The following is a 19,427-nucleotide window of genomic DNA, read 5'->3' on the forward strand; positions in this document are numbered from 1 at the left end:
TACATTTTGAACCCTGCGTATGATGTAATATGTGAAACATTGTTGCAAGATATACCTGTGAAACATTTCCCTGTGAGGTCAGCTTGGCAAGAGTTCCTGTGTTCATCTGGTGTGCACAAGCTCCTATCAGTGATCTATCATCTATACACACAATGTCATTGAATAAGCCAAGTGATGTTGGGGTTTTTCAATATATGTTCGGCCCGTGAAGATCCGGGGTAGAATAGGTCTTCAGCAACCCATGCTTGTCGTAAGAGGCCACTAACAGGAGTGGGTGGTCAGGTTCGCTGACTTGGTTGATGCATGTCATTGATCCCAATTGCATGGATCGATGCTCATGACGTCAATCACTGGATTGTCTGGTCCAGACTCGATTATTTTACAGACCACCGTCATACAGCTGGAATATTGCTGAGTGTGGCGTTAAACAAAAAACAATATTTGTTCACTAAATACAGCCACCATCGGCTCATTTTATAGCAAGTGCCTGTTTATCAAAGCATGTTAATCATGGGGGGCTAAAAGGGATTCTAAATGGAAACTAACATACATTTTATTTATTTTATTTGGTAGTTATGATGCACATAAATGCTGTTGTAATGAAAAGATAGATGATATTAATTCTATCAACACCATTTTCAATTTAGTGTACTTTCATGGCTGACAAATTCAGTGACGTCATTTCTGAAGTAACTTATTCATACAAAGTTCAATAAAAAAATTCTCTTTTATTTCTGAAGATTTCAAGACTAAGTTAGTCACAACAAATAGATACTTAACCTCGAAACAAAGCAAAATATTATTTCCCTGTACTAAAAATATACAACGGGAAACCCTGATGACAACGGACAAGCTGACTTCGTTCAATATTCTTTTATGACTACCGATCATGTTTTGTTCAACAACGAAGATTTACAAGTCACCTCATTTGCTGGTCCACAGGGACTGGCAGTCACGGGAATTATAGGTCCAAGCTTAATTTTTCCAGTAAAAAACTGGTAACTAACGGTAAACGGGAACAGTGTTTTTCAAACATTGAAGCCTTGAAGTGTACAAATAAATGATGGGTCAGGGTATTCTTTTTCATTTTTGATTTCCACATTTTCAGTTGTGTTTATTCTTCACAAAAAACATTGAAAAAACAAGATGAAGTGGTTTGATGCTGGGTATGCTACTGGCTGAAGGAAACTGTCATTGAACTTCCATCCAAGCCACTTTCACTTGCTAAGATAAGATTCAAAAGCTGACTCATGTTCATAGCATGCTATATACTATGAACGACGATCCTTTCAGTCTTCCCTCTCACACATTTTTCTCAAAATCAATCCACGAAATACTGTCATTTTCATGCATACTTATGAACTCAATGTCTGACGCCTGAGCCGTTCTGAGTTCATGCCAAATCACCTCTTTCTTTACCACTCAGAATCTTGCTGATTATTGAACGGAATGAGTGTGCCAAATGGCATTGTGACCACTCACAAGAGTCCGTAGACAGAAGGTCAGAAGTCTCGAGACGCCATGGCTACGCTTTACCTTTTTAAGTATCCATCACCAATCATTCGTTTCTTCAGGTGTTTAGGGGCATGTCAATGTTATGTAAACTGTACATTACACAAATTGTAACAGTGTGAATGTAGCTCAGTTGGTTAGCTTGTCAGGCTAACAATCCGAAGGTCATTGGTTCGAGTGTGAGGGATTCTCACAAAAACTGGTCTCTTGTCTTTGTGACATGTGACCTGCAGCAGAGGTTGTCCTAACAAGAACTTGTGGGGCTGAATTCTAAACTTGCCCTGTAAAGTGTTACCTCATTAACTGAAATTAACTCATTAGCCCGGCATTGCTTCAAGCTCCCGACACGACTTTGATCCTCCTGTTCTTATGCAACGCTAATTGAAACTAGATAGAGTGAGTACCATAACGTGTAGTATTCCCGAACATGTGGGTGAATGCATTTGGATCCATTCCACATTGGATCAGTACATTTTGATGTAATGATGCAACGGAAGTGTTTGGGCATGAAATTATGGATCCAGCAGTTGTTTACATCGGGATCTCCAAGTGACAAACATTTTCATTGCATCACAGACATCTATGTCCAGGGTAAACACGTCAGCTAAAATACGTTTTTGGACTTTGTTTTATTTGTAGACCATGTCGTTATTGCTAAAAGGTCTACTTGAAATATCATTCCTGTCAATGTTGCCATTTGTCTTGAGAGGTTGTGTTCTAATTCGATGTCAACAAAGTCATACCATACAACCATGTTTTCAAATCTAACAGCCACAATGCCACAAAATTTACACGACAAGGGAAATAATGTAAATTCCCTTCAATTTATGTAACATTTGCTAACTAGTGTAACAGTTAATCTTTACCTTAACGGTCAAAGTCTTGTCAATGTCAAGTGAAGCACACGCACATGTTCCGTCTGCTTTCCCTTCAACTTCCTTTAAAACTGCGCATGCGTATTTGGGAAATACTTTCGGAAGAACGGTTTACACTGCTATGACTTTTACAGTGAACTTCAAATGGAAATGTGAATAATATGCAAACCATTGATGTAGTATTGTAACTATTGTTGTGATTTATGTAGTTTTATTGACCGATCCATAAAAAAACACGAATAACATTTAATAGCATTTCTAAATGTGTCAATGTGGCGTTGTTACGAAACAAAAGGGATGAGTAAACAAGTTATCATGGCTAGTAGAAGTGTTTACACCTGAATCAAGACGTAATTTCGGACTTAACTTTTTATCCACGTTTGACATTTAGTGGTTTGCTTTGCCCTGCGACATTTCCGTTTTAGATGCCATAGGAAGTTTATAAGAAATGATTTGAGATGTGTTGTATTGTTAGGAATATACTACATATGCAAAAATAGTTTACTTCCTGTTAAATTACGCATGCGTGGAGAGGAAAAATTTACGCGAAAATATGCTGGAGATCCTTGGCGCTAAAATCAAAGATGGGTAAAAACAAGGCTGGAAAAAAATCTACACTGGAGTCATCTAAGGAAAATTTATTTACAAATCCAAGGTACATACAATATTTCATTGCAGAACAAACGTTTAAGTGCAAATACAGCATATAAAATCGTTTGGTTTTTGTGGTATTGCAAATTAAAAGTTCGTTTTGTTGCATTGGCTGGACATGGACGCGTTCACCGATTCTTTGCAAAGGGCCATCTATTAACCTATAACATTCAATAATTATGTTAATACTTTTCTGACTACATATAGTCTTAGATGGGGAAGTAGGTATAATATCAGCACTCTCATTTAACTTTAGCAATGATTATCACGATTTAAGACAAACAAGTCTCTTTGTCAACAATCTTACAACAGCACAGTGGGCTATCATATTTACAGTTTACAAATATGTAAACTTATATTTCTAGTGGATCGTAAGAGAGTATCAGTGATTTTGTCGGGGGAATGACATTATGACATGTTCCTGATTTTATCATTGTTTGAAATGACAATCTTCTTTATCTTTACTAAATTTGAAAAACGCCTTCAGGACATTTTAGATGACAATCAGTCACTGTCCCAGAAAAAATAATGTGAAACACTGGGGAAAATGTTTATCAGTATTCAAACTGAAGTTTTGAGTATTGTAAGTCCATGTCAAAGTCCTTCCTGAATTTTAATGGTCAGTTGTTTTTTCATACCAATGATTTCGTAGTCAGGTATCACTGATATGTTACTTTTAGCCCATGAGACATGTAAGATTTGAAATAATTTGGGGCTCTGTGATAGTGAGGACCATACCATGTACATGATGTATGCTGGTAATTACAATAATTTCACTTCTATTTAGAAACCAGTTATTTTCGATTCAAAGGTGAATATTTTCCTTATTGATGCCATATGTTCTTTTCCAGCAAAAAGCGTCGAGTGGAATGTGGAATCCACTGTCGGAAGCGTACTACCTGGGCAGTGGACAGCTGCAACACAGAGCAGATCTACCAGGAGATGGGGGTGGAGCTGCTGTCTGACAGCAGCCATGAAAGTACTTCAAGTAACGCTGAAAATACACCAACAGTGTGTGGCTGTTCTCCAGGAAACACACCACTCCAAGTACCACAAGTATGTACACATAAACTATACATTAGAAAGAGAATTTATGGATGTCAACTTCTTTATTATGTGTTCCTCATAATAAAGAAGTTGACATCCATAAATTCTTTTCCGTATGTGTATCACTTCTAAATGCCATTCAAAGACTTAAGCTATACATGTGGTATTAAGTCAGAAAATAAAGGACTAGTTGGCTCGGAGTAAACTGTGTCTGAGTGGGGTATTCATGTCAGACTGTTGCATGGTATCTCAGTGGGCAGTACTACAAAATCAGCATTAGTCCGGAGTAGTACAAGCAGCCACACACACATTTGCATGTACGTCGCTATATTAGTGCAATAATCTTGGATGTGACATTACGTGCCATTTCACCTCACCTATCTGCATCCAAGATTATTGCACTGACTGTAACTGGACCCTATTATTCTTGGAGAGACCTTGCCATCTGTGATACCCACTGGTTGTAGTTTTCGGCGATGTTATGGTCCTGAGCAGGGGTAGAAACTCGTGGTCATCCAGATCTGGGGAGTACAATGAAGAGTACTGTTGCAATCTCATTAAGATCAGTTTAGTTCTCGCTACTGCTAAACAAAGATTGGAGGAAATCCCATTGCGGGCAAGCCAGGGTGACCTTTCATCCAAACAACAAGAGCGTTGCTTACCAGATCAGGGAAGTGACAGCCGGAATTTGCTCTCTAATCATGCAACATTGAAACATTTAACACAGGGTATTCCCAACGACAGGTACAGGCTTTATGACTGAATCCATACAATCTGGGCCATCTATTAGCATGATTAGCCATTCCAGAATGTTCTTTTGATCATTTTTCAAATTTTTTGTCAAAATATGTCAACAGTTTAAAATAAGTGCTGAAAAGCAAAAGAAAGCTGCCTTCTGATCGGCTAATGCTGATGCCTTATCAGGGATTCCATTGTACGGTCAAGGTTCGCAAAAGGATGGTCTGACATGACCCGTAATTGGATGTAGCATCCACTTGTCATCCAAGGAATATTTTGCAGGTCCAGTTTTCATATTTTGCTGGAACTTCACAATGCATGGATGTCAAAGGTCATACTGCCATTTTCACCCTTCTCTGTTCATTATAACATATTTCAAACCTAATTGAAGTTTTAGCCAAATATTCCACATGGCAACTTTGTTTTGCCTTTCAGTAGATAAATGACGGATAATATGTTGGTATGTTCTCCCAGGCTCCACGAGTACTGCTGCCTAGTCAGAGGGGCAACTTCTCCCCAAGTAGTGATGACTGTGATAGTATGTTGACACCTAAACGAAGTGTCCGAAGATTCCTGGGGCCTAAATACCACAACGACATAGATGGACTAGGTAAGTACTAAACACCTTATTCAAGGTTTGGAATTGATTGTATTAATGTACTAATCGCATGCTTGAAATCGCAATAGCATGGTTATCATGGTTATAAGCTAACAACAAAAATCAACCGTTAAATCACTATCTTGTTGATATGCCACAAATTACTCCACTCCACAAATGACAACATGATTAGCTTCTGGCATTGTTTATTTTATGAAAACTGTGATAAGTGAAGTTTTGAAACGAACTTGGAAAAGCACATGGAAATTAGTGGCCATAAGAACATGCTTGATGCACAGTATGATTCACAAAATAAGCATGGGGATTCGGAAGTTGAAAAGGAATCAGTCATGGTGAAAAGAAATGAGACACTGTTTCTGAATTATAAATGCTAATCTAGATGAATCAAATGTATTTCTTCATGTTGGCACACTTAAGTCCTGGTTGAGTTATATCCCAAAGGTTTGATTCTAACCTATTTTGGTCTGTTTGGAAATAGTCAATGTAAGAACATGTTGTGTTTGCACAGATCATTTCAACAGCATGTATGATGAAGCCATCTTGAAGGTATTCCAGTGGTTGCCCAAGTTTGTGTTGGCATCATGTGCTCGAGTGTGCTCACGCTGGAACAGGCTTGTGTGAGTATCACCCAATTTCATTGATTTCTTTCTTTAGTTTCAAGTAGGAGTCTGGCTGGTAGTTTTTATCAGATTAATAACCAGTTATGCTGTGTTTTGCCAGAATTATGCTCTGTAGTATTACATTCAAGCAGACTGGAGAGGAATAACTATTCTGTTAGTCTTGCCAGAACTTTGACAGTCCTTTGTCATGCTCCATGGGGGATAGACACTGTCACTGCTGAGTCATCACGAAGTAGCCAGAAAACTAGGTTCAACAGTCTCCGGCAAGCTTCAGATCTAACATTGATATTCGTGTTACAAGGGCTGGTCAAAATGTTCTAAGCCTGACTAACCTTCAACTATGGGCCATAAAAAAGTGAACTATTCAATGTAGTACATTGTTTGAGTAGTTCATTGCAAGTGTATTTAGTCTGTTGATGCAGTTTGTATATTAGTGACAGCCTTTTGAACATGATAGCGGTCCAAATGGACACCGAAATGGAAAATGCTGACTGCTGGAGTTCTACTGCTTCATGACAATGCCTTTTCTTGCATCTCTCGATATGCAAAGGCTGCTGCCAGACTATCGCTTTGTCACTAAACTAGTCTGTGTCAGTTTTCACAAGCTGTTTACTTTCAGTTTTGTACAATGCTTCAGTATCAATATCAAACAAAGTAGTTGTCTTTTTTAATTACTATGAATATGCATGTTTCCTGTTGTTTTCTCAGTATGGACGAGTCTCTGTGGAAACGTATAGATCTGTCCAACAAAGCACTGGGGCCCGGAACGCTGGGCAATGTCATCAATAGAGGAGTACGCATCCTCCGCTTGGCTAAAGCAGAGGTGATTAGCTTTTGTTCATGTAAACATGTCTCAGCTTATGTAACCGCCTCCGTGGTCTAATGGTAGAGCGGCCGCCCGGAGCGTCATACCAAAAGACGTTAAAAGATGGTACTTGTTGTTACCCTGTCTGGCGCTCGGCATTAAGGGGCTAAAACAAGGACTGGTTGGCTCGGAGTCAGTATACTGTGTCTGAGTGGGGTATTCGTGTAAAACTGCTGCATGGTATCTTAGTGGGCTAGCACTATAAATCGGCATCAGTCCGGACTAGTACAAGCAGCCACACACACACACACATAACACATGCATGCATGTCGCTATATAAGTGCAATAATCTTGGACGTGACGTTAAAGCCCATTTCACCTCACCTCTCAGCTTATGTAGTCTTACACATGACTAAAACACTGTGGAGTCTTGTCTATACATGAATCAATCAAATTACAACTATACATCTATTAGGGGTGAAATGATACGTTGGTGCACCAGTGCATTGTGAGTGTTCATGTGACGATAAGACACATGATAATTCTTTTCTGTATCAATACAAGACGATACACTTTCTAAAATAAATTACTTACTACTCAGTTAACGTTTTTGTCAGTCAGATATCTCAAAATGTTTTCTAATTAGCGCTTCAAGTTTATTTGTTAAATTAGTCCCTGCGAACATGTCTACAGCTAGCTTTTCCTTTTGAACTTGCTCTGAAGTATTTATTGTCAAGAAGATGCAATTTGATGTAAATATGCGTATTGTGAATCGTATTGTATCGTTTCACCCTTAACTTTGATGTATTTAACCTTTATGTGCAAGAAAAAGGTTGTTTATACAGGTCTAGATCTGGATGTTCATATTATACCAAACTTGCAATATATTCTTGACCTGTTACATTGAACTACATAGAATATTATGAACTAACTTGAATAATGTCTTCACCTTAATTGATTTTCTTTTTTTTCCAGATTGAGAATCCATTATTTACAGGTCCTACCAAAGAAATCAAAGCTTCAAGGTAAGGTTTGCAGTTAAAACATCTCAAGTTTCTCACCATTGCTTGTACAATGATGACACAAGCAGATGATAAATAGTGAGTTGGATTTTACGCCGCTTCAACAATATTCCGGCAGTATCATCGCGGGTGATATCAGAAATGGGCTTCACACACTGTCCATGTGGGGAATCGATCCCAGGTCTTCATTTTCTTCTTATTAATTAATTTATTAATTAGCAATATGTTAGGGTGTGTATATGTTATGATTTTATTATTGTCTTGGGCATGTTGGGTATAAGCCGACAATAAACTTGACCACTTAAGTCCCTATCTAGGATTCCAAACTAAGTGCACTGAGAACAAATTGTGATCTGGTTCAAAATTTGAATTTTTATGACGTTCATATTTTCGTAAATTTTGAGGAATTGGGAAATTTATAATTCAAATTGGGAATTTTTACTGTCATTTGCTGCACACTTGGGGCTAAATATCAGCCCCTGAGCTGTTCGAGATAAATCCCTGGTACCTATGTAGACTTACCCCACAATAAACAATACACAGTTGATATTACGCTGGACGTAAGGAATGTATTGAATGCAAGCTACATTTGCAACACCACTTTCCTGTATACAATGGTGTACCAGCAGTGTTTATCCTTTTGAAACATGAATAAATATAGTCATGTGTGACTGTGCCAAGAAGCTTTTCTCTGTAAACTGTTTAAAATTCAATAAAACACTCACACATACATATTAAGCCACACGTGTGAGGTATTGTGTTTCTTGGACCGCCTCCTTGGTCTAATGGTAGAGCGTCCGCCCGGAGAGCGGAAGGTCTGGGGTTCGATCCCCAGCCGCCTCATACCAAAAGACATTAAAAGGTGGTACTTGTTGTTACCCTGTCTGGCGCTCGGCATTAAGGGGCTAAAACAAGGACTGGTCGGCTTGGAGTCAGTATACTGTGTCTGAGTGGGGTATCCATGTTAAACTGCGGCATGGTATATCAGTGTGCTAGCACTATAAATCGGCATCAGTCCGGACTAGTACAAGCAGCCACACACACACACATACACGTGCATGCTCATCGTTATATAAGTCCAATAATCTTGGACGCGACGCCAACTCCCATTTCACCTCACCTCACCTATTGTGTTTCTTTGTCTGCAGTGTGTGTGTTGTATGTGTTCCAGTATGTACCGAGTCCAGTATTTAGACCTGAGCATGGCAGCCATCTGTGTCGACACCCTGGAACAGTTGTTTTCCGTGTGTTCAGATCTCAAGAAAATCAGCTTGGAGAATGCTGAGCTCAGTGATAATATATGCAGGTTTGTACTGTGGATTGTTTGAAAATTAAGTTTTATCTTACCTGGCGCTACACAGTCATAGGTTTAGCGTCAGGTCAGTATAAAAACATTGCATTTAATCAGAAATGCGCATGTTTTACCTTATATGGCGCTACGCAAAAAGGACTGTGTAGCATCAGGTAAGTATAAAAACCTTGCATTTAATGAGAAATGCTGATGTTTTATCTTACCTATCTGACTTAGTAGCGTCAGGTAAGTATAAAAACCTTGCATTTAACCCGAAATGCTCATGTTTTACCTTACCTATAGGACTAAGTTGCATCAGTTAAGTATAAAAACCTTGCATTTAATCAGAAATGCTCATGTTTTACCCTACCTAGCGCTACACCAAAAGGACTGTGTAGCATCAGGTAAGTATAAAAACATCGTATTTAATCAGAAATGATCATTTTCGGAGAAAACATAATACAGTCGATTGTTATCTTTGAACAATAGTCTGTCGAAAACTCTTTCAGAAACTCAGACATCTCATCTTTTGAAAAAAATCTGATTGGGCTCTTGACAACGCAGATTGTTAAAGTAGAAATAACCAGCCTATGACCAAGTAAGGATAAGATATATGGATGGACAACCTTTTTATTACAATTAGGAGCGACATTTCCGTGTAGGTTCTAACACCCGTTATCCAGAAGTTGTTCATCCATAAATCTTATCCTTACTTAGTACTCCAACTTCTAAATGCCTCTCAAAGAAGTCAGACTTTGACCATTGTTGACACTCTCAGCTATCAATGTTAAGAACTTCTAAACCAACTTGACACTTACCTTTATTGGATTTAGCTAGTAATGCTAACTGAGCAACACTCCTCTTTTGCAACCTGCAAGCTTTTCTGACAAATTACATATTGAAGAAACAGAGCTCCAGATAAGCTTTTGGTGTTGTGGGTATTTTACCCATGCATTTTAAAATCATTGGGTATCAGTAATTCTATCTGGGTATTCAAATTTCTGTTACCCACCAGTTTTTACACATGTGGGTATTTAAGTTAAATATTTAAAAACACTATTCATCTAGTCCCTGCAAACTGGGTTCGTGTGGGTTCGAGAGCTTCATTGTACTAAAAAATACCACGCTACTTCCACAAGAAAGTGTGATGGCAAATGATCATGATGTAACTGTCATCGTGGAGTTTGGCAAGGTTGACGGAATTCCCGTTTATAATTTCAAAATAAGTTGCTTATTTGCTAATCGAATACGCAGGGTTACTTCACAATATTTTGATTATACACACAAGTTTTATTTTTGTAGTGTATCTGTAATGTTCGTTGTGTATTTGATACGTTTGGATTTTATTTTACTGCATATTTCTGCATTTCTGATGCATATTTTACACAGATACGCAGTTTATCTGGAGTTCTGAGAAATGTCAATTTGTTTATCACATTTATTGATTATGGCCTGTGATGTGTACCTTTGACAATTATGCACAAGTTTTAATGGAGACATGTGCTTTCAGCTACATAGGAGAGAACAAGGACCTGGAGGCCTTGAACTTGTGTATGTGTCGAGGAATCACCGCTAATGGTCTGGTACCCATCATGTCAAACTGTCGGAGACTTGACTCCATCAATCTGGCCTGGACATCCCTAGATCGTAACAATGTTATGTACGTGACGCTCTGCCTGCCGGACAGTGTACGCAAACTCAACATCAGTGGCTGCAGGGACAACATCACTGATGAAGGTAAGGGATTCTTTTAGTTGTGATCATGTACATGTTGGTTGGTTTGTTGTTTAACGTCGCACTCAGCAATATTCCAGCTATGTGACGGCGGTCTGTAAATAATCGAGTCTGGACCAGACAATCCAGTGATTGACATCATGTGCATCGGTCCACGCAATTGGGATCGATGACATGCATCAACCAAGTCATTGAGCTTGACCACCCGATCCCGTTAGTCGCCTTTTACGACAAGCATAGTCGCCTTTTACGGCAAGCATGGGTTGCTGAAGACCTATTCTACCCCAGAATCTTCACGGGTCTCATGTACATGTAATATATTCTCTCTGGTGTTGTGGCTCGGAGATGTTAAAAGATGGTACTTGTCTTCATCTAGTCCCTAGCGTTCGCTTGTCACTCCAAAGACCCCGGTTCTTTTACCCTGAGGGGTGAAGCCCATTCAGGTTCCCTTTTCCGTGATATTGATGGAATATTGCTAAAAGTGGCATAACACCTAACATACTCACTCACCCACCAACCTACCCTATCCACCTGCTCACTCACTCACTCACTCACTCACTCACTCACTCACTCACTCACTCACTCACTCACTCACTCACTCACTCACTCACTCGTGAAGATCCAGACTAGAATAGGTCTTCAGCAAACCTTGCTTGCCGTAAAAGGTGACTTTGCTTGTAAGAGGCGACTAACGGGATCGGGTGGTCAGGCTCGCTGACTTGGTTGATAAATGTCATCATATCCAGCAGCGATAGAAACTAACTGTTTTAGTCCTCTAGTCCTTATAATGATAACATATAGCAAAACCCTTAATAATGGCAAATTTCTACTAGTCCTTATGATACCTTAACTACTGGGCAGTTTGGCAAGGACTATAGGACTAGTGCCAGTTTCTATCACTGTCCAGTTGTGATGATCGATGCTAATGATATCCGTCACTGGATTGTCTGGTCCAGACAGGATTATTTACAGACCGCCATCATGTACCTGGAATATTGCTGAGTGTGTCAGTAATGGCAAATAATGACTTTTAGAGAATGCAGTTTTAGTTGTGAAAAGAACAAAGAAATGCATACACAAACCAGCTGGCCCCACGTCTGGTTTTGATTACAACTGTCAAATGGGCCACTAATACTACGTTAAACACTGAGAATGTTATTATCAAACATCCACGTAAACCATACATGTGAATGTGCCTAATGCTGTATTCCCTCTGCAGATGTGTTGCAGCTGTGTCGTGCATGTCCCTACCTGAACGAGCTGGACTTGAGTGACTCCACCAGCATCACCTGCTCCTCCGTGCACCACATCGCCGACCACCTGACAGAGTTGGAGCACCTGGCCCTCAGCAGATGCTACCACATCGCCTCCACCACATTCCCGTCAGTACACCTCCTCTACTTCCAACCCAAGTCCCATACCGTGTACTCCCCAGTACCTCATGCTTGTTTAGAGCTGACTAATGAAGACTGGTTACACTGTATGCCCTAGATGGTGGTGTGTTGTCATGCCCTGATGCAGTGTATGATCTAGCTTGTGGTGTGTTGTCATGCCCTGATGGTTGCAGTGTATGATCTAGCTGGTGGTGTGTTGTCATGCCTTGATGGTTGCAGTGTATGATCTAGCTGGTTGTGTGTTGTCATGCCCTGATGGTTGCAGTGTATGATCTAGCTGGTTGTGTGTTGTCATTCCTTGATGGTTGCAGTGTATGATCTAGCTGGTGGTGTGTTGTCATGCCCTGATGGTTGCAGTGTATGATCTAGCTTGTGGTGTGTTGTCATGCCCTGATGGTTGCAGTGTATGATCTAGCTTGTGGTGTGTTGTCATGCCCTGATGGTTGCAGTGTATGATCTAGCTTGTGGTGTGTTGTCATGCCCTGATGGTGGTAGTGTATGATCTAGCTGGTGGTGTGTTGTCATGCCCTGATGGTTGCAGTGTATGATCTAGCTTGTGGTGTGTTGTCATGCCTTGATGGTTGCAGTGTATGATCTAGCTGGTTGTGTGTTGTCATTCCTTGATGGTTGCAGTGTATGATCTAGCTGGTGGTGTGTTGTCATGCCCTGATGGTTGCAGTGTATGATCTAGCTGGTTGTGTGTTGTCATGCCCTGATGGTAGCAGTGTATGATCTAGCTGGTGGTGTGTTGTCATGCCCTGATGGTTGCAGTGTATGACATAGCTGGTGGTGTGTTGTCATGCCCTGATGGTTGCAGTGTATGACCTAGCTGGTGGTGTGTTGTCATGCCCTGATGGTTGCAGTGTATGACCTAGCTGGTGGTGTGTTGTCATGCCATGATGGTTGCAGTGTATGATCCAGCTGGTGGTTTGTTGTCATGCCCTGATGGTTGCAGTGTATGACCTAGCTGGTGGTGTGTTGTCATGCCCTGATGGTTACAGGGTATGACCTAGCTGGTGGTGTGTTGTCATGCCCTGATGGTTGCAGTGTATGATCTAGCTGGTGGTGTGTTATGCCTTGGTTACATGACTGACCAATCAGAAAGTCTGAAGTGATACAGAATCCACCATTTTGTCTGACAGCTTTGACCTATTTCAAAGTAATAGTTGTTTATTAGACAATGTCAATCAGAAACAACAGTATTTTTGGAAATGTAACTTGAATGTGCACAGATACCCATACCCATACATGTTTATGTCTAATTCCTCCCTATTGGGTTGAGGTTTACTGGGATCTGGCAATAGGCTAATTCCTTGTAATGTCAACTGTATTGCCTGCCCAGATCATTTACAGACTGCCATGTTATAGCTGGAATATTGCTGACTTCTGTGCAAAACAACATTCACTCTTTCCCATTCACAAGAAAGGGGACGTATTAGAAACTACTGGGGTCCTTGGATCCTTGAGGTTTGCTGGTTTTGTGTTTGATTCTAGGGACTTTCCCAGGGGCGGTCGAGTAGCCTAGTGGTTAAAGCGTAAGCTCGTCACGCCGAAGACCCGGGTCTGATTCCCGACATGGGTATAATGTGTGAAGCCCATTTCTGGTGTTCCCCGCTATGATATTGCTGGAATATTGCTAAAAGAGGCGTAAAACGGTACTCACTCACTAGGGACTTCCCTAAATCTGTAACATCTTTTAACATTGGTATAATGACAAGGACCCCCAGGCTTTCATGCTTCACTGGAACCACTATGCTGAAATAGTAAACAATCTATTGGAGTTGCTTTGATTTTGAAACATAAACCTGTTTAGCAGCATAGAGAACATGCTAGTGCGTATTTGCTTTTTCAAAGTACGGTTTCGAATGACTATTTCATTATGACATTTCTTCCACCAGTGTTCTTGACAAGATCAGCAACCTGCTGGCACTGGATCTGTTTGGGATGTTCCGAGAGGATGCGCTGCAGGTTGTGCGTCGCAGCATGCGCCACATAGAGATCAACAAGTTCCCCTTCTCCAGCATCGCCAGGCCCACCACCGGCATCAGGCGCACCAGCATCTGGGGCATCCGGGTCCGCGACAACAAAGTCTGATGAAGATCCACACTAGGCAGCCTTTTTTATATATCTAGGACCAAACAATACATTCACTTTCTTGCAACTGTATCTCTCAACATTTCATCCAATAGAGGAAACAGATTATTATTTGTAGAATCTTTCCCCTGGCTAACATTTTGTACCTTGAACTGTCAACTAGTGGTTTAAGATGTTTCTGGACACATTTGTCCATCCTCCTTCTATACATATTAAGAACATGTATGGATAAATCTCAGAAAGATGCATCAAAATCTATGTTTTTTATTTGAACTGATTGTCATTAGTCATGCTGTCACTACAGGTTACTGGTAACAGTGTTTGAAATAATTTTAAAACCCATCAAGACAGCGGGGCAGGTGACCCATAAGTGTTGCCTGCCCATCTTCAACGTTACCTGCCCACATTGAAGCTTTATGAATATTGAAAAATTGCAAAAACTAGGAGACAAATCACATCTTGATTTGTTGAAATAATGCAAACAATTACTTGAGAATCTACAAGGATTAACAATAAAACTGATGACATAAGTACAGTAGAACACGGATATAACGAACACGGATAGAGCGATCAAACGGATACAACAAACTGTTAAAAAATCACCGATTTATCTCCTATATGATATATAAAATTATATATAACGAACTCTCTACAGCGAACTAACGGATACAGGGAACTGATATCTGATCACCAACAAACCCATCTATCACTAACTTGTGATGTGTATAGCGAACTGAGAAATCTCACTCAAAGTGACGGATCAACCTTGTTAAATTTGCATTGTGTTAATCTTACCTGTACATGTAATCTTGTCTGTAAAACAAACATTAAACATATAAATTTTACGAGATTGTGTCCAAGTGTCGGTTCACTTGCATATTATCCAAGATGGCGGACATTTCTGAGCGAAAACTATATAACGAACAACGGATATTACGAACTGATTTCTCTGGTCCCTTGTAGTTCGTTATATCCGTGTTCTACTGTAGTCTTAAGATTATCTGGGGGATAGTCAGGCAGGTGGAGGCAAATTTCATGCAGCCCGGCAGAAACGTGACCAGCTATGGGCAGGCAGTTATTTCGGACACTGACTGGTAACAGAGAGCATGTATGCAAGCATCTGAATGTGTATTGTACTTTGGTCCTTGACAAGATTTTATATCATCTGTGATTACTTCAATACGGTGGAGCATATCTCCATGTTGTGTGGTGATTCATTGTTAAACAGGAGTCATTTCTCCTAATAATGTTATTGTTAATTTACATAGTTACAAGAAGTGAATACACTAGTAACAAGGAAGCTGAAAGTATGGTACGGTGACTACATTCGTATCAGCTGTTGTTTAGTATCTCAGGTATATTTTTTTTCGCGATGGAGGTCTGTGCCCTGTACGTCTCACCTTAATGATGGAATGTTACTGTTTGAGGGATACATGGCATTTTACAGACGGTATCTCGAAACAAACCGAAGAATGTAGATAGTAGTCATGGATTGTAGCGGTCTAGAAATACCATGTTGATATTCATGATTTAAATTGCTTTGAAGGAGGAACTACAGCAGAATCTATTGACATCAATGAGCCAAAACATACATAATACATACTCAGGGATAAGGTCGCAGTATTTTGCCACACATACATGTCATCACTGGAATCTGAATAATAAATAGGGTGAAAGTGCGACTGAAAAAAATTATTTCAGAAGTTCCCATTTCAGGGATGCTATTCCAAAATATTTGCCTATTTTGTAAAATCAACTTCGGGAAATTTCCCCAGTCTGTTTCTCTTTATACAATATTACTGAACATGGGATTATTGAATGATTAATCATTGTCTCATACAGGATTTCCTCTTGCTTTTAAAATCCAGGCTCCCAAACAGTTATGTTTGATACTTTGGTAATTTGGCAGCAGATGAATAATTCATACTTTTAATTGTTACTTTTTACAAAGCCTCTTTCCATTAATGTCTTTAGATATGACAGATTTCTTTTTAATCAAAAATGTATATACAACCATATTTCTGCTGTGCCATGGTTATTCAGTAGAGTTAGATTCAATAACCCAGATGATCTCACCTCTGTATAGCTAACACAGTCTATTATCCATTGTCTTCACATGGTCATTGTCGGTCACAGTATTTAAGGCATGTTGTCCCCATTGCTCAAATTTACAAGTTCTATTGATATTAACAAATATTAAATATGCAGCCCATTCTGATCATCACAACACTGAAAGGTCCTGAGGATATTGTCTATATATGCTGGGTCCAGGATATGGGGGAATCGCATATTTTCTACCTACAGAATTATTCGTAGTTATGTCCAGTAAACTGATAGCAGTTTTAATTTGTATATTCTTGTCCTGGTCATGATATGTACCCATAAAATACATTCACTAGTTTGCTGGTCTGGGTATATATTTCAAACCCTGATGTATAACTTCAATGATTTTAACCTCTGTTGTATAGCCATTGGCATCTAGAATCGTACAGCTAGAATCCAACTAGATGCAGTCTAAGGCACCTCAATTAGCTGTGCAGAGTTGCGTTCCTTGGGTATGCCATAAACGTATGATTGTGGGTTTGATTCCCAGTTTTTCCTGATTATATTCCTAGGTTTGTCAGCACCATCCCTGTGATCATGGTTTTCACTGAAGTGGTAAACGTCTAAGACCTGCATCACTTCGGGCTTTTCTCCCACATCAAGCTGACACGCTGTGATGTAACTGGAATACTGTTAAAATTGGCGGTAAACCCAATTCGCTCATTAGATGCAGTTAGTATTAGTATAATCAACATGTAGACTGTAGACTTTAGCATGTATATCAGGACAAAGCTTACACCCTTATATGCTGGGCTGTTTACTGGGTATGTATGAGTGTGAGGAGTTATCAGAGTATTCTAGCTCTCCATATGGAGCTAATGCAACATGCAATGGTCAGTATTTATTTTGGGGCACGGGTGGCCCAGTCGTCTATGGCGCCGCGATTCGCTGTGCAGAGTTGCGTCCCTTGGGCACGCTAGAAACCTATGATTGTGGGTTCAAATCCCGGTTCACCCCAATTATGTTTCTAGGTTTGTCAGCACCATACCCGTGCTCGTGGGTTTCACCGAAGTGGTAGACGTCAGAGACCTGCATCACTTCGGGCTTCCCCCCACATTAAGCTGACACGCCATGATGTAACTGGAATACTGTTAAAAGTGGCGTTAAATCCAACTCCGCACACGCCACAGTATTTATTCAGTATTTATGCACCATGATCAATTCATCCCGTTATAATGCTTTTATATTGTTTATCTTATCCACCCACCATTCTACATGAACTTGGGGGCACGGGTGGCCCAGTCGTCTAAGGCGCCGCAATTCGCTGTGCGGAGTTGTGTCCCTTGGGCACGCCAGGAACCTATGATTGTGGGTTTGAATCCCGGTTCGCCCCAATTATGTTTCTAGGTTTGTCAGCACCATACCCGTGCTCGTGGGTTTCACCGAAGTGGTAAACGTCTTAGACCTTCATCACTTCGGGCTTTCCTCCCACATTAAGCTGACACGCCGTGATATAACTGGAATAATGTTAAAAGCAGCGTTAAACCCAACTCACTCACTCACTCTACATGAACTTGGCACCATGCCAGATCCAGCAGGAGATTGACACTTCACCCAAACTAACTAGAAACAATTTCAAGTTAATTTAATTTGGTTAAAGACTAATGTGTTTTGTAGGGGAGGGAGGTCTTCTTTTTCAGTTTTATGTGACAAATGTTGATCATGACAAGCATAATTAGTATGAAAATATTGTCATAATTATTTCACCAAGTTTCTTCTTCAATGTTGCTGATAAGCAGAAAGCAATATTCACTTTCTCACTCACTCACTCTTTGATGACTGATTTTTATGAAGTAACTTATACACAACTTAATACATGTGTTAACTGAAGCTGTTGATGTTTATATTTGTAATCAATTGAATCATGTTTTTCACATTCTTGTTAAAGTTTTATCTTTTTAAATGATGAAAATATTGTTACAATTAATTTTAGATGTTGATCAATTTGAAATGTTTGTAGGGATTTTGTAAGACCTGTTATCTCTGTTGATAGTGAATCTTTCCCTTCAACTGAAGCTGTACTGTGTATTGTTGATGTTGGGTATATTAAAAAAATGGCATGTAAAATTTCAGATATCCCCCGATAATCTCGTGACGATGTAATGATTATGTTCTTGTTAGATACACAAGTTATTTAAATGCTTGTTTTTCAGTCATGGTTATAGGCATATGAACAATGTGTCCACAGGCATTCAAAGTAACAAGAAGCTATGTGTCTTTCCATTGGTTGTGACTGTGGACCATTTTCGTAGCAATACTAGCCTTTTTATTTGCAATAAACCTTTCAACTCATTATATCCTTGATAATTTTCAGAAATATTTTCGAAGACAAGTTTATCCTTGGATGCTCAAGACATAAATATACCTCACTACAGCTACAACCACATGGTTAATAAAGTCATGCTCCAAGTTAAGTCCCAACAGTATTGCAAAGTGTGAAAACTATTAATGTACACTTATTAAACAAATTTACACCGGAAAGAAATGTTGATAATGAAGCAACTGACATAGTTTCCTGGTCCCTCCATAGAATCTGTATGTTTGGATGATAGCATTTTGGCAGACGTTTTCCTTCTAAAATGTTTGAAATATGTCCATATTACTTATATTTAGTTCTTGACTTACAGAATTACTTACCCTTTAGAACAATAAATATATAGCATCAGAATAAAAAAGAGAGTTGTATTACAGGAACCACAAGCCTATCATCGACACTTACATTCGTTATATTTCTTGTCTGTGTATTATGCTGGCCACCTGTTCCGGGGATGATTACTCATGGTTGTGTAGACAGAACGTGATGTCAGACACTATACATGATGCACCCTGTCTGCATCAATGTGCCAGTGTTGGACTGACTGAACCAGACTGTTTGGATTGACTTAGGAAATTTCCAGATTTTAATGTTAGTTTAAAGAATGT

General features: G+C 39.7%; 2 protein-coding genes across 2 annotated transcripts in view; one reads left to right on the forward strand and one right to left on the reverse strand.

Annotated features, from left to right (window-relative positions):
- The window catches only part of LOC124118382 (holocytochrome c-type synthase-like), a 41,449-nt gene extending 38,973 nt beyond the window's left edge, over window positions 1–2,476 (reverse strand). Inside the window, exon 1 of the mRNA XM_046480468.2 lies at window positions 2,379–2,476. The gene's annotated coding sequence lies outside the window, so the exon portion shown is untranslated. The remainder of the gene's footprint in view (window positions 1–2,378) is intronic.
- Window positions 2,477–2,862: 386 nt separating this feature from the next.
- Window positions 2,863–17,469, forward strand: LOC124118386 (S-phase kinase-associated protein 2-like). Its single transcript, XM_046480470.2, has 10 exons — window positions 2,863–3,042; window positions 3,890–4,094; window positions 5,298–5,433; window positions 5,951–6,059; window positions 6,771–6,885; window positions 7,843–7,892; window positions 9,061–9,195; window positions 10,691–10,917; window positions 12,134–12,296; window positions 14,207–17,469. Exons 1-10 carry the CDS (start codon window positions 2,972–2,974, stop codon window positions 14,400–14,402), a joined length of 1,407 nt encoding a protein of 468 aa, XP_046336426.1. The 5' UTR covers window positions 2,863–2,971; the 3' UTR covers window positions 14,403–17,469.
- Window positions 17,470–19,427: the final 1,958 nt, after the last annotated feature.

The sequence above is a fragment of the Haliotis rufescens genome, unplaced genomic scaffold (assembly GCF_023055435.1).
Source record: "Haliotis rufescens isolate VD_foot unplaced genomic scaffold, xgHalRufe1.0.p SCAF_2, whole genome shotgun sequence".
Lineage (NCBI taxonomy): Eukaryota > Metazoa > Mollusca > Gastropoda > Lepetellida > Haliotidae > Haliotis > Haliotis rufescens.